The sequence below is a fragment of the Rousettus aegyptiacus genome, unplaced genomic scaffold (assembly GCF_014176215.1).
Source record: "Rousettus aegyptiacus isolate mRouAeg1 unplaced genomic scaffold, mRouAeg1.p scaffold_m13_p_6, whole genome shotgun sequence".
Lineage (NCBI taxonomy): Eukaryota > Metazoa > Chordata > Mammalia > Chiroptera > Pteropodidae > Rousettus > Rousettus aegyptiacus.
In genome coordinates this window covers 87,568,353-87,596,041 of record NW_023416309.1, presented here as the reverse complement: position 1 = coordinate 87,596,041, position 27,689 = coordinate 87,568,353, and the positions used below count along the sequence as shown (strand labels likewise).

Below are 27,689 nucleotides of genomic sequence, written 5' to 3'. Positions count from 1 at the left end.
ATTAAACAATGTCACTATAAAAAATATATTAATTAAAAATTTTTTTAAGAAAAAAGAAAAAAATAAATGTGGAATCTGTGCTAACACTTTAATTATACACTGTCTGGTCCAATAGTTATTAGCCACATGTGACTACTTATTTTAATTAATTAAAATTAAAACTCAGTTCCTCCATTGCACTTGATCACATTTAAAGTGCTCAATAGCCACATGTGGCTAGTGGCAGGTATATTGAGTAGTGCAGATATAGAACATCCCATCATTACAGAAAATTCTTTTGAGTAGTGCTGCTTTAGAGGCTTGTATATTTAGGTTCTTTTTGATTCATGTCTTGATTGTTTAGATTTTGTAATCATATAATTTTGTTTAATAAGAGTACACAAGCATACTTCTTATTATATTACAGCAAAAAGCACATAATGCCAGTTTGTCTCACTATTAATGATGACAAGTTTGACCACTTTGTTTAAGTGGTGACCCCCAGGTCTCTCCCTTATAAAGGCACATTTTCCTTTTGTAATCAGTAAGTAAGTATTCTGTAGGATGGCACTTGGAGACTCTGAATATCTTGTTTCCTAACAACTTTTCAGCCAATAATTTTAGCATCCATTTAGGTAGCTTGCAGGAATTAATTATTGCATGGTAGTTGCAAAATGAAGTTTTTAAAAATTCTATCATTTTATTTAAAATTTTTCGCTGGCACTCTTCTCTAAGGAAGAGCTTGCCTTTTTCTGTCTCTCCTTTGATTCTTCTTTTTATTTCTTATGAGGTTGGTTGGTGTGACTCATCACTATAGCTTTGGATTCATTCTCTATAGTCACATCTTTGTAAAGTACTGTCAGTTCAGAGGAATTTTACTGAGTGATAGTAGGTTGGACATTTTTATATATTTGATCTTAGACTGAGAATTTTTAGATAATTAGATTGTTCAAGCATTAACTTAGATAAAAATTATATCACTTTGGGTCTTGATTAATTTTACTAAAACATAAACTTTTTAAAAACTGGGGCAACTGTGTTAAGGAATTCCCATTTACACTAGGCAAGAAAGTAAACAGTAAGTGGAGAGTAGGGTAACAAACACTTATGGTATCAAAAAACAACCGTGAAAAGGATCTGTCTTAATGTGCTAGCCCATTGCAGTTTAACATATTGCTTACAACCTTCACAATAGAATTTGAGTGACTTCAGTTACACATTCCAGGAGACTGGCAGTCTGTTACAATCAGACTCTGAACTTTAGAGCAGGCTAATTTACAGCGATGGGATGAAGAAAGTTGTGGATTTGTATTACACACTCTCACCTGACACTGTATCTGATCTCTTACCTGCTGATTGACATCTTGAATGAGCTCTTTGAAGCAAGTTCCAGCTTAATTAAAACGTTTGCTTGGTTAGCAGTGATCTGTGAAAGCCTGTGATAAATATTGAATCAGGTTCACCTGCTGGTTGCTGTGAGTGGATAAACAGCTGCTTTGTGCAGTTTAATCATGAAACTAGCAATAGAGTACTACTACTGTTTGAATTTTTTTTTAAAGAATAGTTGAAAAGGTATAGTTATGTCACTTTTGCTATCTTACTAAGGTGTGTGCTTCTGTGAGATTTTGCACAACAGGCATTCGGTACCTGTTTAGATGGCTTGGACAACAACAAATGGTTGATAAAGATTAACAATAAACCCAGTTCTTTATGCCTCAAAGATTGTAATATAATTCTACGTCCATTGGCTTTTTACCACTACCTCTTTATGTGTACGACTTTTTGAAATAAAAAAGGCAGCATTTTGTTTTTTTCTCCAAGTTAAATGGTAGATGAAAATGATCCTTCTAAAGCTTTAAGATTTAAGATTATGAATTACAACTTCTCCACAAATTTATCACATATTTTGTAGTGACTTGACAAACTTTTTAGAATTTTCTTTTTTCATCTGTAAAATGGAATTAGAAACTAATACTAATAAACTGTTTTAGAATTATGTTAATATTTCTTTGGACTATCATCTTGTTTATTCCTTTACAGAATAATTTGTAAAGAAAATGCTGTTTCCATTTGATTTCAATATAAAATCAGACATAAATCTTGGAGTAAAGCCCTCACCAAAATAAGTCACAATCTTCTTTGAGTACCTGATGAGTGTTACATACTCACTGTCTACAAATGCATGCAAACTTGTGTCTTTAGTTTCTGAGTGATCTCAAACCCTCAGTAACAGTCCATAGACTCTAATTTAAGAACTTATTTCCAAATAAATTTGGTTGAAAACTTTTGGTCAGGAAGGTATTCTGCTAAGCATTAAGCAGCTGAAGAGTAACCATAATAGTGTATATTTGTTGTGCTATGCTTCCTTTGCAGTACTTTTAGCATTTTTCAGGTATATTCTCTACCATAATTCTTAGCTCTAAGATTTATCTACAATGGTGAGGATTCCTAATTCTTTACTTACAGTTTTTATGTTTTTATTCCTATCATCAATTTGTTTGGAATTTTATGGGAAGAATAATATTTTATTTAAGTTATACTCTGCCTACTTAACGTTTTTTGATATTTTATTACGCTGATACTTGCAATTCTGGTTTATATTTTTTCATTATGTATATTTTCCATTGATTGAAAAACCCCACATTTATTTACCCATTCTTCTTTTGATGCACTTAGCTTGTTTTCCTCACTATAAAAACAGTGATGCAAAGAATATCACTATTATATCTGTCTTAATGTACGGTTTCTCTAGCACATATACCTAACAGTGTCATGCTCGGTCAGAGGATTTATGTATCTTTGAATTTCACTAAATCATCAGTTTGCTTTCCAAAATGAGTGCCAATTTATACATAGACCAGCAATTATGATTGTTTCTTCATGTGCTTTCTAACAAACGGGTGGATGTGAAATGGAATCTAATTATGGCTTTAATTTGTATTTTCCTAATTAGTTATGAGGTTGAACATTAGTTTGAGCAGTGGTTTATCGGCCTTTCAGCTTTTTTTCCCTATGATTTCTTGTTCTTGGCCATCTACTGGGTTCGTCTTTTTAAAATTGATTTTTTGGAATTTTTTATATGTTATGTTTACTCATCTTCAGTTGCTTTTATGCATTGCAGATATCATCTTAGTTCATACCTTATTTTTACTGTTCTTTTTTTTTTTTAAAGAAGAGTGTCTTTTTAAATAGAAATTTGACATTTTAATGAGGTTTTTTTTTTTTTTGTCATCGTGCTTTTGTTGTATTTTTAAAGAAATTCTTCTCTACATTGGGATCCTAAAAGATATTCTCCTGTATAGGGAGAGCAATCATATGGCCTGCAAAACCTAAAATATTTCCTTTCTGGCCCTTTATAGAGAATTTGTTGACACTTGCTCTAAAGAGTCTCTTGAGAATTTTTTTTTCTTGTGAAACATAATGGGAATCTTGTTAGAAATTATTTGATTTAAATGTCAGCCAATAATAAGTTAGACAGTTTTTATGAAGTTAATTTTATAGCGTACCCTTAGGAATAGTTTGTAATTATATTCAGAAAATCGTGTACATAGAGAACTAACTTTAAACAGTTCTTTAATTCATGAGTAAAACTAGTATTGAAAAACTCCAAAAACTATACTTTATAGAACAATTAAAAAGTGAAGCACTCTTTCTTTGTCAGTGAGATAAGGTGACAATTATCATTGTCTTATACTTGGCTTGATATATCAGGAATTCTAATGTTTCTTGAATGAATTAATGAATGAATGAGATAGTACATGTAAAGTGCTTACCCAGGAACAGCCTTAATAAATGATAGTTATCATTAATAATGAATATATCAAGATAGGAGTTTGTCACTCAAAACTAAAGTTGCCCAAATATTGGTATAACAAATAGTTTTTCTTTTGGCCTTAAGAAATAACAAATCGTCCTGTACTTTTCCTTTTAAAAGCTAACCTTTTTATTTTAAAGTAACTTTTTGATATGTGAAGAACTTCAAATTAGGACATCAGTTAATCGTCTGTTAAATAAAATGTGGTGCATAGGTACAGTAGTTGGTTTGGGGACATTAATCAATCATAGTCTATCAATTAAAAAAATTTAAATTTATAGTTATGTGCAAAACTCTATGCTCAATAAATGAGTTATATAAAGAAAAGTAAGTCTGTTTTTGTCCTAAAGGAATTTACAGTGTGGTTGAAAGACAATACATGCACATATGGAAAGTTATGGAAAAGTACAAGTTACTGTATTATTGGCCTAGTTTTCCCCTTATTTCATACAAATAAGGTTTTTCTTGGTCTCTTCTTCTCTCTAGTTCTTTACTTATTTTTCATGTTAAGCATACCCTTTATACCTGTTTTTAGAATTCATTTCATAGTCTTCTTTTAGAAGTTCCTCTAATTTATGAATTAGCAAAATAACTTCTCTGGCAATGAAATAGTTTCTAACTATTCCTTTGTCATTTTCTATTTATAAACATATTTAATCACCATGCTTATTTTTACTTTTTGAGTACTTAGGCATAGTAATTTTGTTTTTATGGAGAGAGTTTGGAGAAAGTTATGGAACTTCAGATGTAGATGTTGTAGTATCTTAATCTACTTGAACATCTAATTATGGCTTTGAAAGGAATACTGGCAAGGAAGCAAGATTCGACCTTTTTTTCAAGATCAAATCTTAAAATCTTTCTTCACCCTTTCAAGAAATTTAAATATAGGTCTATAAAACTCCTTCGTCGCTGACCTTTTAAGAACAGTTTTGGCTACTATAAATTTGAAATGTACTTTTAAACAATTCCCTATGGAAATAATACAGCTATCACACACACATGTATTTCGTCTATTTCTCTTTAAATAATAATAGATATATGCTATTCTATGGGTTGGGTTTTCTTGTCTTTTGTGGAAGTGAAAGAACTCTAGACATTTTTTAGCTATGAGAGAAGAATCCATCTCTTAAAGATGTTGATTCTCCCACTTAGGGTAACCACTCATAGGTCTTCGAGGTTACCGGTTTAGGGGAGCCAGCCCTGTGTTTTATCTTTCTTAAAGTGTCTTATCTATCTTTTAAAGTGTTAGCCTTTAATTAAATTGGAGGATATTATGAAATCCTCACATTGCTATTTTCAGGATTCTTTCTCTAGTTTTCTTAAACCATTAAAAGTTGCTGATTCGTGTACATATAATTCTGTTTTGTTATTAAATAAACGTCTTTTTGAAACCTCTGTTCTATTGCCACATTCAGCGTTTTCCATCCTCAAATATGATTGTACCAAATCCATTAAATGGAAACTTCAATAGAAGATCACTCCTGAAGAAATAATTTCTTTTAAATATAGCTTTATAAAAGAATCGACTTTCATTAATTTCCTTTTTCTACTCTGTTTGCCCAACCACCCAGTGAAAACCCATATTCTTGAGAAGTCAGCCTTAAGTTCATAGGTGGTATAATTACTTCAAGCACTTTAAATCTTAAAAAAAAGTTTATTATAAATTAGTCATAGTTTATAATTTTCTCATTTATGGAATGAAAAGCAAATTTAAGGTACCTAAATACTGCTCTATTGGGAAGTGGGAAAAATTTTCTGAAACTAGTTCTTGATCTTTTGTTTTTGTTAGTACACCTATTAGAATAACATTTTAAGATAAGCACATTCTTTATTTAAATTATTAGTGCCACATTCATCCTTTTAAAAAATTGAAACATTTGAATACAAACCAACAAATTATAAAGCTGTATAATAGCATCTCTTTATTTGAAAAAAAAATTGTATGGAAGGTATATTTATACATATATGAAAGTCTGCAAGTTATTTTGAATTATTTCTGGTTGGAGGGCCTGATTTATTTTGTATCTTTCTGCATCGTTCGAATTTTTGGTCAGGAAAAAAGTGGAATTAAATGATAGGTGATAAAGTTTTGAGTGGAATTGATGTTGGTGTTACATCAAAAAGTAGATGATCTCTCTAAGTCTTAGGAAAAGACCACTTTATTGTGTTTTATGCTTGGATTAATATATCCATATGGTATACAACAGTGCATTGGACCCGAGCATTCTAATATTCAGAATGAATTTAAATGTATCATAGGGAAGAGAAATAGTATAATTGAGTGAAAAAATTGAAGGTATGAAAAAGTAAATTAATTCTGCTACCTAGAGTTACCTTAATTATTTTAGTATTTTAATTAATTATTTAATGTGATCATTGCAGATACCAAAAAGGAATTCAGTCAAAAATATCATGATATAGTTTACATCCCATTTTCTGTGTGACCATAAATTGTTAGATATTGCAACATATGTAACATAAACCACATGTCAGCTGTTTCCTGCCTCACTGTTGACAAGAGCCCCATTCATAACTCTTCTTTTTATCCTTTCAGTGAATAAGTAATTATTCAATATAGAAGGCAGGATATTTGGAACTGGCTATTTAATGTGGCAGCACTCTGTAATGAAATCTGCTGTTAATGGCAACCTGAGAAGGGAATGTAACAATTCCAGCATGGCTGTAACTTTATCTTTGACTGACTATTTATTTGGCACATCAGTGAACCTTTTATCCCAGTGAGTGACAGTTCCAGAAGGGTCACATTTACATCCATTCTATCATGTATTGTAATATTTAATGGTGGACAAGGTTGAGTGAGACTGGGAGTAATTTGAACTTGCTTTTCCACTGAGTTGAGGCTAAAAGACAGTTTGATCTCCAGTATTGTGGTGTAACATGCTATGCTTAGCATTTGTTTATAAAGGCTAATCTTACTGATTATAATTTTTTAAAAAACCCTCAGTTAAGTGGTATAATTATTCTACTAAACTAAAACTCTTCAATATAAATTCTCTTAAGCTTCTCTGCAACTTAGCTTTTTCCCTCATCAGTGACCACTTCTATAGACTAACCGTTTTACAGTATTTCTCTTAAAAGAGGTTGTGTTAGATGGTAGTTATTAAGAACCCATGAGTTCTAATATATAGCATTAAACTTTTACTTTCAAGAGTTTAGTAACAGGAGAGAAAAAATCAGGTAAATATTAGACTGTATTCCGGATAGTCCCTATAGTGTGTTTAAGGAGACATTTATATAACTATTTCAGTTATGAAACTGAATTATGAATAAAATTGTCCAGAGAAGCTATCTGAATGATAATTTTACTGATGGCTTTACATTCTAAGACTGATAATTGAATTTCATACATAGTTGTTCCATATAAGCAGCCTGACTTCATTATTAAATATTAATAATTTGCATTCATTTTTATACCTTTGCTAGACAATAGTTTTTCCTTCTTTACCTGTAGTTTAATGATACTTTTGATTCAACTTGATATTTCTATTCTATAGTAAACTATACTTAAAACAGTTCTTAATTTTTTCATATATCATAAGATACTTGATTGGGCTATGCTATGAACAAAAATAGCACTATCAACTCTAAACTGTAATATGACAAGTTCACTTGAAGCCTAAGCAGAAATTAAAGTTGACCTCAATTTTGCCTTATTATTTTTATAATTTATGAGAGGAAAGTTAAAATGTACTTAAAACATTTGAAATTTGAAAGTTGGAGTGGTATGTTAGAAACCAGTGCAAATATGGAAACATCATTTATAACTTAAGAGTGAAAGAGAACCAATTTGAAATGGAATTTGTAGTTTTTTCTTTAATGGAAAATTTTAGATATCTTGAAATTTCTTTATTTGGCAATTATGATTTATTACTTATGGATTCTGATTCTGTGAGAGGTTTGATAACATTTTTATGGTAGTCCAGCCATTAGTTATCGTCCCTTCTTTTTTTTTTCTTTTGTACAGCTCTCTGGTCATTGTTCTAGGTGCTGTTGTTCCACTAAACAAAGAAACGGTCAAGATTCTTCAAATGCCATTAAGAAGGAGCAGGGGGCAAAATGCAAGATACCAAAAATATATTTTGGGACACGTACACACAAGCAGATTGCTCAGATTACTAGAGAGCTCCGGAGGACAGCATACTCAGGGGTCCCAATGACAGTTCTTTCCAGCAGAGATCATACTTGTGTCCATCCTGAAGTAGTAGGTAACTTCAATAGAAATGAAAAGTGCATGGAATTGCTGGATGGAAAAAATGTGAGTAAAGTTATTTTGTTTCAGAGAAAAAAATAAGGCTAAAAAGATTTAAATTACTTAATTTTTTATGTGTTCATTTTGTGTTTTATGTATTTCAGTAATAAGTTATGAAAATCAAATTAGTTGTTCACATTGATATTTATTGAAAAATAATTTAACTGTAAGAAAATTTTTATTTAAGTTTAAAGTTATGTATGGGCTTTTGTCCTAAAGGTTGGGGATATTTAATTCCTTGAAATTAATTTCCATTTTAATCAAATGTCTTCTTAACTTCTAAGTTCTTCTACCAAAAATAGTCAAACATGGTTGATGTCAGATGAGAAGATAAAAGTATTTAAATGATTTAGTTTAATTAGATCTAGTTAATATATTTTTATATGTATTTAAAAATTCCAAAGGAAGATAGTTTAGGCTCTCTTTAAGTAAATTTTAAAATATTTTTTAATTGAATGAGAAATATAATGATTATCCTGTCTCCTAATTCTGGTTAACACAAGCTTCTCTTTCCAAAAAATTCACAAAAATTATGAATTATTAACTTCAAAGATATGTCATTGGTGGTTTTAAAATTTTCTAGATTTTCTTGAATACATGAATTGGCTATGTAGAAATAGAGAAGTTTTTCTTATATATGAATTTTAAATAATTTTTTGTCAAAGTAGTCTGTGTACCTGTTTGATAACTACTTTACTCTAAAATGGAAGTTACAAGTCTGATATTATACCCAGAAATTATCGATGAACCATTCATTGAGAGTATATGAAATGACCAGTGATATTTTAATACATTCTAAATGTTGCTTTGCTTTCACTAGTGTTTTGTCACAGAGTTGGTTCTATACAAAAAGCTATGAGCTATTGCCCCTAGAATTTCATTTAATTGCTGTATCACTTACCATGTAATGTAAATAAGTTATTTTAATTATGCTTTATTTCTCAATGCTTTTTTTTATTAGATTGAAATTTATCAAGCTTTATTTGGGGATATTCAAAAGATGCTTCCAATAGCTATTCAAACATGTAAATATGAAATATAAGTACTAAGGAACTTCAGTGGAAAAACTTAAGTAACTTGTTCAGAGCCAGGAAGAAAATATGGATTATTGAATCAAAACTATTGTTGAAATTCTATTTATATTTATTTTTGTGTAAGTTATTTTTAACAAACTGAGGAACTATGCAGTCTCTTCACTCTGCATATTTAAAAAGTTCTCTTTAAGGACAGATGAAAAATATTATAAAGTCAAATGTTAAAAAATTGAGAAAAGGCTCTTATGGTAAAACCGCAGAAATTTTATGCTTAATTGGACTTCTTTCTGTAAGTGGCTAATTGATCTACTGGATTCCTCAAATTCTTGAAATTTGTTTTTTATCTATGCAAGAAAACTTGCTGGCATTGCCATCTTTTTAATTAGTTGTTGTTGGGAAAATGATAACATAATTTATTATTTATTTATTATCTCATTGTCAAAAGGCTGTGCATTAAAAGCATATAGTCTTTCATACAACTAAAAGAAAAGGAAAAAGTCTTATTTTGTGTAATCCTCTAGAATCCTGCAGTGCTGATTATTTTTTGATTGATCTTCACTGTCATGAGTTTGAATCCTGTAAAAGTAAAAAGTAATTTTCATTGGCATTTAGTTTCTGTTTTAAAGTAAACAAATATTTTGTTTTTTAATATTAGCGGTATAAATAATTGAAGATACCTGCATGTAGTTATTTGTCTTGACCTAATTCTGCCTCAGAATTCTTAGCTCATAGGCATACATGAACATTCTTTTTCTTGTTCCCAAGCCCTCAGGGTAATTTGGTATTGTAATGAGGTCCAATTACAAAGTCACTGTAGGTGTCTGTGTTTACTATGCCTGAATCACCAAAGCAAAATGATAGATAACTGACAGTTTGAGTGTAAAAGAGTTTAAAGTGTGATAACGCTTCAATTGACAGACTCCCCTCAGGGTTATGTTACACTGCTAAAATGGATGAGCTTTTCTGGTTTTGCTATCAGCCTGACAAGAGTGTCATTCTAAGTGCCCTTAAAGTGTAAACTTTCTGATTTTTTGGCTTGATCGGAAGGCACATGTTTTTTTGTTCACTGTTTTACTGAAGTGTTCTTATACTGGAAAAGCAATGCACTTATCTGTTAAAAGTTAATTTTGTTTCAATTAAGAAAAAACAATCTTAACTAGCCCAAAAATAATTCTAAAAAATTATTTTAGGTATGGAAGCATATCTATTTTTGTTAAGACGAGATTTAACAGTTTCTAATTTAGACTCAGAAGGTACCTACCTTAGTGGTCATTTTGTACAAATATAAGTTTTCAGAATAGTACAGAAGATACTTGGAATGAAGAAATACTAAATATATTATTAAACTCAATTTACATGAAACTCATAATGAAAAATATTTAGTACCTCTCCACCTGTCTCTGGACCCCAAATTATAAAATTTTAGAGCTGGAAGGAATCTTAGAAATTATAGTCAATGGGTCAGAGGAATCTTAAAAGACTTCTGGTTCAACTACTCTTTTGATGCCTCCTCACATGAAAAAAATGGGCTGAGGTTTTCCCAATATCAGACAACTAATTAGCAAGAAAGGAGGCAAGTTTTCTGACTCTTAGCCATTGCTCTTTGGATTATACTACTAGGAATAAAAACAAAAGATGGCATATGGTATGGGGAAGTTTACATAGCATGAAAGGTAAAAAAGAATAGTATAGGTTAGACAAAGTAAGTGAAAATAAAAATGGACTAAATAAAGAAGGTTGGGTGAGCCCTTTTTCCACATTTTTATTTTTAATATCTTGGAGAATCAGCAAGTGGCTTCCCTTAACATGGCTGAATACAAAGCTTTAGAAGAACCAGTGGTCCTCAGCTGATCATGCTTTGTCCTTGGATTTGCTGACATTCTTTTAAAGGTTATGAAGCTTTTATGCTTTACTCCATTTCTAGCAATTTCTAGGGACTTTTGTGTATGTAATGATCTATGTATATTTTGAAAACATGGGTTCGCCTTTTGGATAGTTTAGTTAAATATTTATATATGTTTGCCTTTTGGTTCATAGTTGAAAATATATGGATACATATATAAAGCACATATATATGGAATAGTTTTTCACTTGTTAAGAACAGCAAACTGGGAAATATAAGTATTAGATTTTAAAATCACATTTAATTTTTTTATTAATACATAGAATTAATGAAAATAAAAATAACCCATTATTTTACCACTTAGTCTCAAATGATGATTGAAAAACAAAAGTAATAACATACACGTGGTTAGAAGATGCAGAATTATAGAAAGGCCTAAAATGGAAAGAGAAGATCTCTCAGTTCTTCCCACTCCCTTAACCCTTCAAGGAAACTACAGTAAAGTTTTATGTATATTCTTCCAAAACATTTAAAATATGTATTTGCTATAATTTATGTGTGTATATTCTTTTAATAACTTAAACACAATAGCACAGAGATAAATCTAACTCATTTTTTAAGGGCTATATTTTTTGTGTGAATTTACCATAATTTATCGTCTCTTGGTAGACATTTGCTTTATTTACAGTTTTTTGGCTATTAAACAGTATTTATAATATATGTATGTAATATATATTCACATTCATAATGAAGCTTAAAATTTTGATAGTTATTAACAATTGCTTATGTCCTTTATTAATGTCTAATTATACTAACTTTATGCATTTTAAATGGGATATGACACACCTTTGCTAGGGCTGAGTTTTATCAAATTTCTCATTTTTTTCATTAGTATATGTTAATAGAATTTTTTACTTCCAATAATGGAATAACAAAGGGCAATTAATATATGAAAGAAGAGATATAAATTACTCTTGAAACTTGTTAGAGACTTCATACAATATTATGCCAAACCTTGCTAGAAAGTTTAAAAAATACAATCAAAACAAGAAGATTCCATTTTTTACCTTTAAAATAGGCTAAGATAATATTAGTGTTGATAAAGGTATGGGAAAAGAGTAATGTAAAATGATATGCACTTTCTAGAGGATAAATTGATGGTATCATTTTAAAGAAATTTAGAAACTTAAAAATACTTAATACTCTCCGATCCCATAATGCCATTTCTAAAAATGTATACTAAGAAAATATTTAGAAATGGACATAAAAATGATTATTGCAGCATTGTTTATAAAGCAAAAATTGGTAACAGTCTTATTGTTCAATAATAATGAAACTGGTTCATCAACTGGTATATCAATTCAGTGTACATATGTGAGAAACAATGAAAAAATACTTAGTAATGTGAGAATATTTTTTATAGGGGTTTTAATAAAATAGGCTTAGAGAAAAAAATAATCTCAGTTTTGTAAAACAGTGTTTATTGTGGCTAGATTGTTAATAATTCTCAATGCCTGGGAAAAATTTGCTTTCTTTTCATTATTTTAATATTGGGTCACATTGTTAAGATATATCCATAAACTAAATATATAAAGAGAAGAAATATGAAATGAAATACATCAAAATGTTAATAGTACATTTTTTGTTGTGTGAAGGAATTATAGCTAATTTAGGTTCTCTTGGTATTCTTTTGTATTTTCCAAATACTTTATGGTGAGCACTGTTATTTTATTTTTTCCCCTAGGATGTTCCTCCCGCTCTTCCTCTTTCTTCCCTTCCCCTCTCCCTTTCTCCCTTCTTCCTTCCTTCCTTTCTTTTTACTTATTTATATTTGATTAAGTAATACTGTCTCATGGCTCAAATTTAAAAAATACAAAAGTATGTGTACAGAAAAATTTCTTCCACTCCTCTCCTCAAGTCACAGCCCTCACCTTTGAATGCAACCAGTGATATCATTGCTCTTAGTATCCTTCCAGAAATATTTTACCTAATATCACTTTAGTCATAACAAAGCCAAAACAAACATAATTTGAATAATATATTTACCAAATTAATTTGGAATATCTAAGAGCTATACCGATCTGGAGCTCTGTTGAGTCTACTAATATAGTTTTTTTTAAATGGTTGTGATTGTAGGTATGGTGTAATTTGTCTCCTCTATAAAATCTTTGCCTTGTGGCTTTAATGATGTTCCTCAAATTCTGAGATAAACTTGTTTTATTTCTTCTGTTCCAGTATTGGTTCACATTTCAGTTATGCATATTTGTTTTCAGGGCAAATCCTGTTATTTTTATCACGGTGTTCATAAAATTAGTGATCAACACACATTACAGACTCTTCAAGGGATGTGCAAGGCCTGGGACATAGAAGAACTCATCAGCTTGGGGAAAAAACTAAAGGCATGTCCATATTACACAGCACGAGAACTAATGGAAAATGCTGACATCATATTTTGTCCCTACAACTATCTTCTAGATGCACAAATAAGAGAGAGTGTAAGTAGATATTTAAAAATTAGAACTTTTTTTCTACTCATTGGGATGTAAGTGGTGTATTTAAAAGCTTTTAGATGTTTTAATGTCTTTTACTTTATTTTTTACTTTATAGTTAATTTATGTAAGTGTATAATCATATTAAAGTAATGAAACATTCTAAGGTGTATTAAAAACTGTATTTTAGACCTTGTCATTTTTAATTTCCAAAGTAATAAATACTTTTAAGGACCTAGTCCTGAAGTAGGATTATAGCAGGGTTTTTCAGCCTTGATAGTGGTGACATTTTGGGCTGGATAATTCTTTTTTGTGATGGGCTGTCTTGTGCATTGTAGAATGTTTAGCAGCATCTCTGGTTTTATCCACTAGATGCCATTAGCACCCTCACATTATCACAATCAAAAATGTTTCCAGACATTTTGAAATATCCCCTGTGGTGCAAAATTACCCCTAGTTGAGACCCATTTATAGCTATCACCTTTCTATAGTCACAAAGAATTATTTTAAAACACTTATCTGAAAAATCTGTTTTGAAAAACTGATGTTGGGAGAATATGCACACTATGCAATTTATTCTTTGTGAGCTTTTGAGAAGTGAACTTTGGATACAGCATTTATGTTTATTTGCCTTCTTTTTCTTAGAGACATCCAGTTGTTACAACATATGACCAAAAAAAAGTGAATAACTTTGGTATACTCAATTGTTATTTCACTCTTTAGATCTGACTGCACAATTCTCATTAGCTTTTAGTTCAGAATTAACAGCCAGTATGTTCACTACTCCTACTCTACTGTCCTACTTCTTATTTGGTTGCCTCTTAGCCAGGTCTCTTTCCTCTGAGCAACTGTACAGCTTAGTGACAGACCAGTCTTCTAATATTTTATCATATCTTTCCTCTGCTTAAAAATCTATTATTGCTCTTTGCTCATGGGGTAAAGTCCATATTTCTTAAGTTTACTCTCAGGATGCTCAGTAGTCTAACCTGAATTTGCCTTTCGAGGCTTCTCTGCTGCAAACTCCGAACTTGAATCCTTTAATAGGTATCTCATAGTCCCTGCATATTCCTTGTTCTTTCCTATATCCCTACTTTTGATGACACCTATAATGAAATGCCCTACTCTCTGTCTATCCAAATCCAAATCCTATTCATCTTTAAACCCCAGTGTATTTCCTGGTTTTTTTGCTCATCATCTTCAGCTTTCTGTATATTATTATTGTCTCAGAATAACTCATTGACAGTTAGTTTGTATTAGTCAGGACTCTTCCAGTCACACATTCAGATTCAGTAGAGCTTAAGAAAAAATACTTGACTGACTCTTCATTGGCTTTATTCTCAGGCAAGTTATTTCCAATGGGAACAAAGATAACCATAAGTAGCTAGCTAACCTGAAAAAAAAAAATGTGATCTTAGATGAGTCACCCAAAATTACTCTGATTAGCCTCGTTTGGATCTTATATCCATTCTCGAACCAGCCACTATAACCATGTAAGGATGGAATACTTGATTTAATTGACAAGCCCGGGCTCTCAGTCAACTTATGTTGTGAGAGTGGTTAACAGATTAATAGTCCTGCCAATGTCACGTGGGAGTTGGGAAGAGCAGTTCTCAAAATGAAGGGTTACAGAACAGACCAAAATGAAAGATACATACTATATTTTATTGGTATATTTTCAGAGTCTTTTGAATCTTCTTATTTTAGTTTTAAAGATTATTTTACTCTGCTTTTTACATTATGTTGGTGGTTCCTTCATAGTGGAATTTTTATACCTCTTTGCATAGCCAGCTGGACCTTAATCCAGTTTCACTTAACACATATTATTTTTGTTGTGATAGGGTTGAAAAGTATTTGAGAGTGAGAAGTGGCAAACTCTGAAATGGTAGGCTGATATTTAGTTGGCCTTAGTGCTTTAGAAGTTTTAATACCTAGAATCAGTTGCTTATATACTTGCACTTCCAATATTGGCTTATAGTATGAATTATTAAATGAAATAACTTGCCCACTGCTGTTAAATCCATTTTGCTGAATGTTTTACAGGAAAATTTTTATATCTTATAGATGGATATCAATCTGAAAGAACAGGTTATCATTTTAGATGAAGCTCATAACATTGAGGACTGTGCTCGGGAATCAGCAAGTTACAGTGTAACGGAAGTTCAGCTTCGGTTTGCTCGAGATGAGCTAGATAGTATGGTCAACAATAACATAAGGAAGAAAGACCATGGACCCCTACGAGCTGTGTGCTACGGCCTCATTAAGTAAGAACACTTGTCTATTGGTGTCATGTGTGCTGCCTTTGTATTAAAAACATTTTAGTATGCCAGAGTATTTTACAGTTAGTGTACTTTGACGAGGCTACTTGGGAAATGGATTGTTCCTTGCCAGTTAAACTTTTAAAAATAGGTTAGTCCAAATTTTGTAATGTTCAAAAGAATATAATGTGGGCTTCAATAGACACTTCTCTCAAGAAAATATATAAATGACCCACAGACATGAAAAGATGCTCAACTTCACTAGCTATTAGAGAAATGCAAGTCAAAATCACAGTGAGATACCACCTCACACCTGTTAGAATAGCTGTTATCAACAAGACAAATAATAAGTGTTGGAGAGGTTGTGGGGGAAAAAAAGGAACCCTCATACATTGCTAGTGGGACTGTAAATAGGTATAGTCATTATGGAAAACAGTATGGAAGTTCCTCATAAAATTAAGAATAGAGCTACCATATGACCCAGCAATTCCTCTTCTGGATATCTACCCCCCAAATTTGAAAACATTTCTTCATAAAGATAAATGTACCCCTAAGTTCATTGCAGCATTATTAATAGGGGCCAAGACATGAAAACAACCCAAGTGTCCTTCAAATGGATGATTAGATAAAGATGTGATACATATATATAATGGAGTATTACTGAACCACAAGAAAGATGAAATGCTGCTATTTTTGGCAACATAGATGGATCTCAGGGATGTCATGCTAAGCAAAATAAGCCACACGGAAAAGTCAAGAACCCCATATGATTTTACTCAAGTTGGATTTAAAATCTGGAAGCAGCAAATGAGCAAACAAGACAAACAAACCAAAACTCATAGAGACAGAGAGATGATGGTTAACAGAGGAAAAGGAAGGTGTGGGAGAGGTGGAAGAGAGGATAAAGGGGGTCAAATATATGGTGATGGAAGGAGACTTGACTTTAGTGAACTCACAATATAATATAAAGATGGTATATTATAGAATTGTACACTTGAAACATATAATTTTATTAACCAGTGTCGCCCCAATAAATTTAAAAGTAGAGGAACCAGCTTCTGACTTGGTGAACACATCTGTATGTTTGGAGGATGGTGCGTCCTATCTCCGCAGGGATAGAAACTCTTGTGTTCAGGACTCTTCCAGACCTCACCCTATGTATCTCTTCATCTGGCTATTTATCTGTATCCTTTAGTATATAATAAACCAGTAAACATAAGTGATCCCTAAGTTCTGTAAGCTGTTCTAGTAAATGATCAAATCCAAGGAGGGATCATGGGGACCTCCCACATATAGCTGGTTGGTTAGAAGCGTAAATGACAACCTATGCTTTTATAATTGGCATCTGAGGTGAGAGTAGGGAAAGGACAGTTATGAGACTGAGCACTTAACCTGTGGGGTAGTGCTAATTCTTGTTTGTGTCAGAATTGAGTTGAGTTATAGTCATGCGCCACATAATGATGTTTTGGTCAATGATGGACCACATATATGACATCGGTCTCATAAGACTATATTGGAACCGAAAAATTCCTATTGCCTAGTGATATCATAGCCATCTTAACATTGTAGTGCAATGCATTATGTGTTTGTGGTGTTGCTGGTGTAAATAAACCTACTGCACTGTTAGTTGTCTAAAAGTATAGTTCATACAATTATGTATAGTTTATAATACTTGACAATAATAATAAATGACTCCGTTACTGGTTTCTCTGTTTATTATACTATACTTTTTATCCTATTGTTAATTTAGAGTGTACTTTTTCTACTTAAAAAAAAAATTGCTGTGAAACAATATGCTATGTTAAACTGGCCTAAGCCTCGTACATGTTGTGTTTACTACGTCTCTTGAGTGCATCATTTTCTTTGTGCTTGATTTAGTCTCAAGTTGTTTTGTTTATCATTGTACCTAAGCATACAAAATCCACTGCTATTTCTGCCAGTAAGAGGCTACATCAAGTATTGACCTGGAAACAAAATTAAGAGTGATTAAGGACCATGAAAATGGATCATCAGTGATAGCTGTTGCTCGCCAGTGAGGCATGACCCATTCCACCATGGCCATAATCTTGAATAATATGAACAAAGTGATGGACGCTTAAAGGATCATCTTCATTGCAGGCAATGAGACTAATAAAAATTTGAGATGCGTCCATATCAGATAGAGAGAGATTTCTAATGACCTAGATTAAAGATCAGACACAAAAGCAAATCTCTTTTAGTACCATGACAATCACAACCAAAGGAAAAAATGTGTTTGCGATGTTGAAAGAGAAGGGTGAATATGACTACACTGTTGAATTTACTGCTAGCTTTGGTTGGTTTAAACCAGGGGTCCTCATCCCTGGGGCCACGGACCTGTTAGGAACCAGGCTTCACAGCAAGAAGTGAGCAGCAGGAGAGCGAGTGAAGCTTCATCTGTATTTTTAGCTCCTCCCCAGCTGAATGTGGCTTGGATGGGACTGCAAGTTGGGGGAGGTGGAGTTTCAGAGAATCCTCTGGGCAGAGCAACCTCTGTTATCCAGTTTGATGACATCAAAGCTGTTGTGGCGCTGTGTCCCACATACTGGTAGTGGGGAGGACTCAACAGGGGACAATGGATACCACCAGCACTTCTATACAGGCTCACCTCGGTCCTCACTCTGACAGTGTCTTTCTATAAGTCCTTGGTGCTCCCTGAGCACAGCTGAATTGGCAGTGCTGTTCAGAGCAAGCAGATCTGTCTCCGTGAAAATCCGCTCCCAGGCACGACCCCTTTAAGAGTCATCTGCCAATACTGCTGCTACTGCTGCAGCCTCTATGTCACTCAGCCACGCAAGACTGGGCAGCCCCACGTCCTCACCCTGTTCTACCTTCTGCCATTGCAGGGTGATTTCTTGGATTTCTCCCTAGTTGTATGGCTTGTTCATCTAGATAGGTGATTTTTCCTTGCTGCTGCTCCTTGTTTCCATCACATTTTATTTGGTCACCAGAGGGATGAACAGAGCCTCTATCTACACCATTTATTTTCCTCCTGTGCCCATCTCAACTTTAATATGGTCAAAAGACAGTTTGAGCAAAGCTTCTATATTTCATTTCATGTGCATTTGGGATAAACTCTTCTTAAGACATGGTTGTTAGTTGGAAAGACTATCAAGTAAAGCAGTGTGGATCTACCAAACAGCTGGGAAACATGCATGTTTCTCTTTTCTGAAAACAAACAAAACTTACTTTTTATCTGTATAAATGTTTATTTTGCAATATGAGATTTTCATGCTTTTAAAAAGATGTCTTAATCCACATTTGTGTCCTAAGAGCTTTAAAGGATATAGATTAATTGTACCTCAGGCCTTGTTCTGTTGAAATAGGTGATAATAGTTGATAGAATTGTTTTATTTTGTTTCAGTTGGTTAGAAGCAAACTCCGAACATCTTGTGGAACGAGATTATGAATCATCATGTAAAATATGGAGTGGAAGCGAAATGCTCTTAAATTTACAAAAAATGGGCATTACCACAGCAACTTTTCCCATTTTGCAGGTAAGATTTTTTTCTTTCCCACCTGTGAAATTAATTTACTGAATTAGAAATGACTTAATGAATAAGTTAATTCATGGTAAAATATATATATAGCAATTTCATTGTTTTAAATTTTGTTATCTAAGTTCGATATCTTTAAGTGTGATGACATAAATTATGGATGAAAAAGCATGATTTAGTTTGAAGGAAATAAAGCTTAAAGGAATTGCTTGTTAAAAACTAAAAAAAGTCAATATTTTTAGGTTGTAAATTTACTTTGTCAACCGAAAAGTTAAAAAGTGGTAAAATAAAAATATAAATTCTTATTTTGTTCTTTTTAATTCAGAGGTTATAAACCTGAGTAGATAGAGATCTTGAATGGGCTATAGGATACTGTGAACATTATGAAATTGTATGCAAAATCTTATAAATATGTACTTTTGTACATTTTTCTGGATAGAGGTTTCATGACATTTATTCTCAAAGAGATTTTTTTCCAGATGGGAATATTTTTTCTTTTTTGTTTGTAATTATTTATTTAGATTAAAAGACTACTTTTTAGTGTGGTCATTTTAGATTTACAGAAAAATTTAGCAGAAAGGACAGAATATTAAATACTACCACCGCCAACCACACACACACTCACACAGATACTATAGTTTCTCCTATTATTAACATCATGCAATAGTATAGCGCATTTATTACAGTTGAACCCATATCGTTACATTATTGTTAATTAAAGCCCATAGTTTACATTAAGGTTCATTCTTTGTGTTGTACAGGTCTATGAATTTCAATAAAAATATAAAGTCATGTATCTATCAATATAATATCATACAGAGTTTTTCACTGTCTTAAAAATCTTTGCACTTATTCATTCCTTCACTGCAATTCATTTCCCTTGCTAAACTCCCTCTTCTCATTTAGGTAAATGTTTAGGAGTGCATTTGTTGGGTTATATGTATATCTAAGACTATGTTTAGCTTTGCAAGAAACTGCCACTGTCTTCCAAAGTGGCTGTACCATTTTACATTCCCAACATCAGTAAATAAGAATTCCTATTATTTGTTATTATTGCCAACATTTTGTGTTGTCAGTGCTTTGAATGTTAGCCATTCTAATAGATGTGTAGTGGTATCTCATTGTTGTTTTACAATTCCTTAATGATATATGATGTGGAATATCTTTTCACATGCTTATTTTCCATCTACATATTTTATTTGGTGAGATGTCTGTCTCTTCAGATCTTTTGCCTACCTTTCAATTTGGTTGTCTGTTTTCTTATTGTTGAGTTTTAAGAGTTCTCTATATATTTTGTATGTAAGTCCTTAAGGGGATGCAAGTTTGCAACTATATTCTCCCAGCCTGTGGCTTGTCTTTTCATTATATTAACTGCAACTTTCACAGAGCATAAGTTTTTACTTTTAATAAAGTTCAACTTACCAGTTTTTTTTTTTTTTTGGATGAATCATGCCTTTTGTGTTACCTCTAAAAACTCATCACCAAACCCAAGGTCACCTAGAAGTTTTAGCTTTGTGTTTTCCATTTAGGTCTGTGACCCATTTTGAGTTAATTTTTGTGAAGATCTGTGTCTAACGTCATTTCTTTGTATGTGGACGTCCAGTTATTTCAACACCATTTGTTGAAGAGACTAATTTTGCTTCATTTTATTGCCTTTGCTCCTTTGTCAAAGATCAGTTGACAATATTTATGTGGATCTGTATCTGGGACATTGTTCTTTTCCATTGATCTGTTTGTCTGTTCCTTCACCAGTACCACACTCTATTGATTACTGTAGTTTTACAGTAGTATTGAAGTTGGATAGTGTCAGCTCTCTGACTTTGTTCTTCAATATTGTGTTGGCTATTCTGGGTCTTTTATCTTTCCATATAAGTTTGTATTAGTTTGTCAATATTTACAAAGTAACTTGCTTGGATTTTGATTGGGATTACATTAAAACTATAGATCAAGCTGGAAAGAACCAACATCTGGACAATATTGTCTTCCTATCTATGAACATGGAATATCTCTCCATTTATTTAGATTCTCTTTGACTTTTAAAATCAGTGTTTTATGGTTTTTCTCATATAGATTTAAAGAGGTTTTTGAACTCCAAAATGTAACTATTGCTAAAATGATCATGCACATTCTGGGCTTGTGAGTGTTAAAAATACATTTTAATCAAACTATACTTATAATTTTTGCCCTGCAATTAAAAGATGCAGTGTAATGTCATAAGTATTTTTCCATATTGTAATCTTTTTATGATTTTTTTTGCATAGACTTTTTGTATTTTAAAGGTTATTCATATGAACAGTAAAACGGATAAATTGTGGCATATTCATATAGTAAAATACTACACAGCAATTAAAAAAAATGAACTACTGCCATCACAACCATAGGAATGAGTCTTACAAACATAATATGGAGTGAAAGGAACCAGACACAAAAGACTACAAACTGTATGATTTCATTTTTGTGAAATTTAAGAACAGATATACATAATTATGCTAATAGAAGTCAGAATACTGGTAACCCTGTTTAGGGTTAAGGGGTCGTTTGAGCTGAGAATGAGCAGAAGGGACCCATCTAGGATTCAAGGAATCTTTTGTATCCTGATTGAGTGCTGGTTCTATGGGTGTGTGTGTTTGTGTGTGTTTAGTGAGTTATACTTAAGATTCATGCACTGTATATATTATGCTTTAATAAAAATGAACACATAAAATATATGTCAAAGAAAAAACTTGGAAAATACTGAAAAGCACAAAAGAAAAAACACTCAAAAGCGATTATTGTTAATTTTTGCATTTATGTCTACCCGTGCTTGCTTCTCTGCATGTATTTGCTTAACAAATTTATATCTGATGTGATAAAATTTTTTAGCTTCTTTTTATTTAACTACATTATGAGTACTTTTCTATATTGAAATATATTATTCATGATTTTGTTACAGTGTAGCATTTTTGTGAGTACACATTTATTCTAAATTATTTGATTAATCTGACATTTGAAATATAGATTGTTGCCAGTTTTCCCAGAATAAGAAACAATTCTGGCGTGAACATTCTTGAAAATATATCTTCGTTTATGTCTCTGATTATTTCCTTTATATATTCTAAATGTTAATTACTTGTTGCTATTGCATTAAATAAATATTCTTGTGTTTATGGTTTGTTTATTTATGGTGTATTTTTCTAAACTTTTTTGTTTTAGTGCATTCAGATTTATCAGTTTTTTTAAATGAATTGTGGCATTTGAATTTAGTTTTAACAGTCTCTTTATCCTGTGCTACATTTTCTTCTAAAAATTTTTAAGTGTATTTTTTATAAAGGTTTTCAATCAGTCTGGAATTCATTTTTGTGTATGTTATAAGGTAGGGAATCAATTTTATTTCCTGCATAGGTAGTGAATTTTCTCAGCATCATTTACTAAATAGTCCATCATTTCCCTCTGATTTTCCTTTGAGATGATCGTGGCTGTTCTTAGCCTTACCCTGCCATTTGAATTTTAGAATTAGCCTGTAAATTTCCATAAAAATTCTATTGGAATTTTGATTGGAATTGCATTGAATTTATGGATTAATTTAGAAACAGTTGGTATATTTACAATACAGAGTTATTCCATTTATAAACAAGAGTTATTCATTTATTATTCTTTAATAATTTTATTTTTTAAAGTCTTTAATACTTGGGGTTAGATTTATTCTTAAGAAAGTTAAAATTTTTTTTTCAAATGGTTTATTTAAAAAATTGCATTTTCTAATTGTTATTGGTATATAAGAATAGCAGTTAATTTTTATTTTTCTTGTAATCAACCACTTTGCTGAACTATCTATAGGTTTGTCTGTAAGTTCTTAAATTTTCTGTGTAGATAATCATACTGTCTATGCATAATGACTGTTTTCTTTCTTTCCAATTCTTTCACATTTTATTTTTTACTTTAATGGCTTAAACTTCCAGTATATTGCTCATCATAGGAAGTGAAAAAGACATCTTGATCTTGTTGTTTACTTTAAAGGAACTATGTTACTAGTGTTACACCATTTAGTAATATATTTACTGTATTTTTTAAAATTTTTCTTAACAGTTTTATCGAGATATGTCACATGCTGTAAAATTTACCCTTTTAAAGCACAGTTGACCCCAATTTTACTCTTATGGATATGTGTTATTTTACAATATATCTGAATATTAAAGTTGATCTGTTTTATTTATCTTAACTACTTCCTTATTTTATTTTTATTTAACACATATTTTAATGTCAAACATCAGAATTGTCACCAGTATCTTTTATTGCTTCAATATTCAGCGTTTTCTCTTTCACAATGTAGGAAAGCATACTTTTTTTTTAATAATTTTGTTTTAATGTCCACAATTCCATCTGTATTAAAACTTATGAGCCACATAAAAAATAATGAGCCAGTTATCATACATCTTGTATTTAGCATGCATTGTTTCCTTGAATCATTCTTTTAATTTTTCTTGTAATATAGTTATATTATTCTCAACATCAGAGTACTCTGGAAATAATTCAGGTATTTAAGTAACATATCAACTCTCTTAAGCTCCTTGGAGAAACCACTTGGTAGGTACATTTTTATATAGCTCATTACTTTATGAAGGGCACTAAATAATACCCTAATTGTCTGAAGAAGTAATGTGTAACTTTAAATGTATAACTTTATTAAAGTGACGTTGACTCTGAAGAAAATTTGGGAATATATGGGAATTAAAGCATATTGTTAGCATGTGTGTATTAATAAATGTTTGCCTAAATTTTCAATATATATTTTATTTGGGTTTTATTATAGTTTTGAGAAGTTTGTTTACCTGCCTCAACTTCCCTGGTATATGTAATATGGTGATTTCTTATAGGGACATTTTTCTGCTGTCCTTCAAAAAGAAGAAAAAATTTCATCAATTCATGGTAAAGAGGAGGCAAGAGAAGTACCTGTTATTAGTGCTTCAACTCAGATAATGCTCAAAGGGCTTTTTATGGTCCTTGACTATCTCTTTAGGCAAAATAGCAGGTAAGTGCAGATATCTGATCTGTATTTCTCCTCTTAAACATATTATTAGCCTTATTGGGTGTTAGCATGTATTTAATGCATTCTAATTTTGTATGAGTATATAGGATAATCATAAATAAGTGGTATAAATATTGCTCCTGCTTATTAGCACAGACTTAGGTTAATTGCAATTAGTCTTTATTAATGAAAATGAGTATTGAAATCAGTAAATAAATACATTTAATTAATTCAACATTAAATTTATAGTTCTTTAAGACTAAACTTGAGCATTTGAGTTTTCTCTTAAGTGTATTTTAGGCACATTTCTTCCAGTATCAGAAAGTTTTTTTCTTACTGCATAAAGCCTCTGTTTAGTGAAATGTAGAAAATGAAAAACAGTCAACTTCCTATACTCTACCCCTTGTTAAGTTACAGTGCTACCTAGTTCCAGTGCTGTTATTTTTTAATGTTTCTTTTAATCGTGGTAATATATACATAGCAAAATTGATCATCTTAACCATTTCTAAGTGTATAATTGCAGTATCATTAAATAGATTCATATTGTTGTGCAACTATCTCCACTGTTCATTTCCAGAACTTTTTCATCATCCCAAACAGGAGCTCTATTCCCATGAAAATGGTATCTCCCAAATATTTTCAATTTCCCTCTCTTCATAGCCTTTGATAAGTGGAATTTGATTTATGTTTTCCTAATGGCTAGAGATGTTGAGCATCTTATCATGTGCTCATTGTCCATTTGTTTATTTTTATTGGAGAAATATCTATTCAACCTTTTGCCCATTTTAGAATTGGGCTTTTTGTTGTTTTGTTGAGTTGTAGGAGTTATTTATTTATTCTGCATAGTAATCCTGTATCAGATATATGCTTTACAAATATTTTCTCTCATTCTGTGGGTTGTCTTCTAACTCTTGATTGTGTCTTTTGATACACAGAAGTTTTTAAGTTTTATTGAAGTACAGTTTATCTACTTTTTCTATTGTGACTTTTGTTTTCAGTATATCCAAGATTCATGGCTAAATATGATGTCATGAAGATGTTTTTCTATATTTTCTTCTAAAAGTTTTATAGTTTTTAGCTCCTAGTATTTTTACAAAATCTTTCTGCTGATTGTACAGTTCCTGGCTTGAACTTTGAGATCCGATGTCTGCCTCTTATTGAAAGAAATAATAAAATGATGAGATTAGAAAAATCATCTGGTTCAATACCTTCATTAAAAATAGATGACGACTGAGACCCAGATTTTAAAGGAACTTAACATTTTTACAATTAGCTTCCTAAACTTTTTAAACTTTCAATAAAAGTTATTTTCTCATTTAATAAAAATGTTTAAACCACTTTTTCGTTTCTTTAACGATAATCTTATTTATTTTGTAACTAATTATATACAGAGTGCAAGGAACTCTGGACTACGAGTTAGGAAATCTGGATTTTAATTCTGTCTCTGCCTTGATTTACGTAATGTTTGAGCATAGGGATGTGAAGTGGTAAGGGATGGATCGTTAGATGATGTCTAATCTTTAAGAGAGGGTTGCTTCTAAGATTTAATGACTTATTTTCTATCAGAATAACTGAATTTAATTAGTGGTAGGTTTTGTTTGTGGGGAAAATGTAATCTTTAAGTGGGAAGATACCAGGACTCCCAATTTAGTTTTAATGTAATTAGTATTTATATTGTATGTAGCTGGAACATTATATGTTGTATAAAGTTTTGCCATTTAATTACCATTTTACTTTCATTTAGGTTTGCAGATGATTATAAAGTTGCCATTCAACAGACTTACTCTTGGATAAATCAGACTGATACTTTAGATAAAAACGGGTTCTTTGTTCTACCAAAAAATAAGAAACGTTTACGACAGAAAACTGCAGTTCATGTGCTAAACTTTTGGTGCTTAAATCCAGCTGTGGTAAGCTTATTGTTATGTATGAAAATTCTGTCTTCTAACTCAATACATACAGTGAAATAAATGTGTTTGACTCTTTTAAAAATAATTTTATATGTCTAATGTTTCCGTTTAGGCCTTTTCGGATATTAATGACAAAGTGTGGACAATTGTTTTGACATCTGGGACATTATCACCGATGCAATCCTTTTCATCAGAACTTGGTGTTACATTTACTATCCAACTGGAGGCTAATCATGTCATTAATAACTCACAGGTTAGGATTATTTTTTTTGAAGATTTTCAGTCTTTTTACCTCAATATAATTCTTCATAAGAAAATTGGAAGGTACCTGAAGTACTAGTAAACAGATCGTGATAGGAAATTTAATATTTCAGTTTTAGAATCAAAGAAAATGTGTCAGCTACCTGATAATGTTAACAAAAAGAAATATTAATAAATTCTTTCCTTCAACCCAGTGAGTAAAAATATACACTTTGGATGCAAAGACTATATTACAATTTCCTCATTTAAATAAATTTTAGTGTTTTTTAATGAAAATGAAAACAAAACAAAATTCAGCTTCTTTACCATAGTTCCTATGGTATTATTTGTGTATGTGTTTTTCTTTTCTGTTAGACTATGGTGTATCCTTATTCTTCTCTTCATGTCTCCATTCTACTGCACTGAGATTAATTTCTGGCGTTAGTTTGTAAATGTTTAGCACATGTTTGATATCTGAAATTAATTAGAAGTATTCTTATGAGTTCTATGACTTAAGATTGTAATTTTTTATAACAATACCATATAAATGTTATTTTGATTTTCCTAGGAATGTTTTAATTGTCATTTGTCAATCTGCCTTCTGTTTTTTGGTTTTTTGTTTTTTTAATAAATAATTTAAAGCTGTGAGCTACAAGCTTAACATCACTTATGTGCCTAACATGATTCTAGTTCTTTTTAAAACTGCAATTTTCAACCCGGGTATATGTGTGGGGGCATTTTTCTTTCTTACATTGAGTGTGGACGTAATGCTGGCATTTAGTAAGTAAGAACTTTGAATGCTAAGCTGCTATATAACTAAGAAGTATGCTTTCCAAAATGCCAGAGTACTCCTGTTTAGAAACATTGCTATAAACAATAGTGCAGGAAAAATACATGTTCCACATTTTAGAGTTGCTTTCTTTAAAGGCTCAAGTAAATATGGGAAGTTATTGGTAGATTCAGCATATATTTCCTCATGAGAATGTTATTATAGGCCCTATGTTCTCAATCTAGTGCATAAAAGCTCATTTTACTTGTAATATCACTGAATTATGATAATAATAATGTTGGTTATTCAGCTGAATTACATTGTACTATACTATTTTTCTCCAGCTTTTTAAAAATTTATTTTTTAATTTTAACTGTGATAAAATACATATAACATAAAATTTACTATCTTAACCATATTAGGTGTGCAGTTCAGTCTTGTTAAATATATCCACATAGTTGTATAACCAATCTCTAGAACTTTTTTATCCTGAAAATCTGAAGTTCTATACCCATTAAACAATGATTCTTCATTTCCCGCTCCTCCTAGCCCCTGGTAACTACCAT

The 27,689-nt window shown here is 31.4% G+C and overlaps 1 protein-coding gene across 1 annotated transcript in view; it reads left to right on the top strand.

The window, feature by feature from the left end:
• The window catches only part of BRIP1 (BRCA1 interacting protein C-terminal helicase 1), a 145,413-nt gene that overhangs the window by 37,638 nt on the left and 80,086 nt on the right, over window positions 1-27,689 (top strand). Inside the window, 7 exon segments of the mRNA XM_036222337.1 lie at window positions 7,779-8,069; window positions 13,214-13,435; window positions 15,491-15,690; window positions 19,067-19,199; window positions 24,053-24,207; window positions 25,949-26,114; window positions 26,227-26,367. Of these exon segments, the coding sequence (XP_036078230.1) occupies window positions 7,779-8,069; window positions 13,214-13,435; window positions 15,491-15,690; window positions 19,067-19,199; window positions 24,053-24,207; window positions 25,949-26,114; window positions 26,227-26,367 (1,308 nt within the window).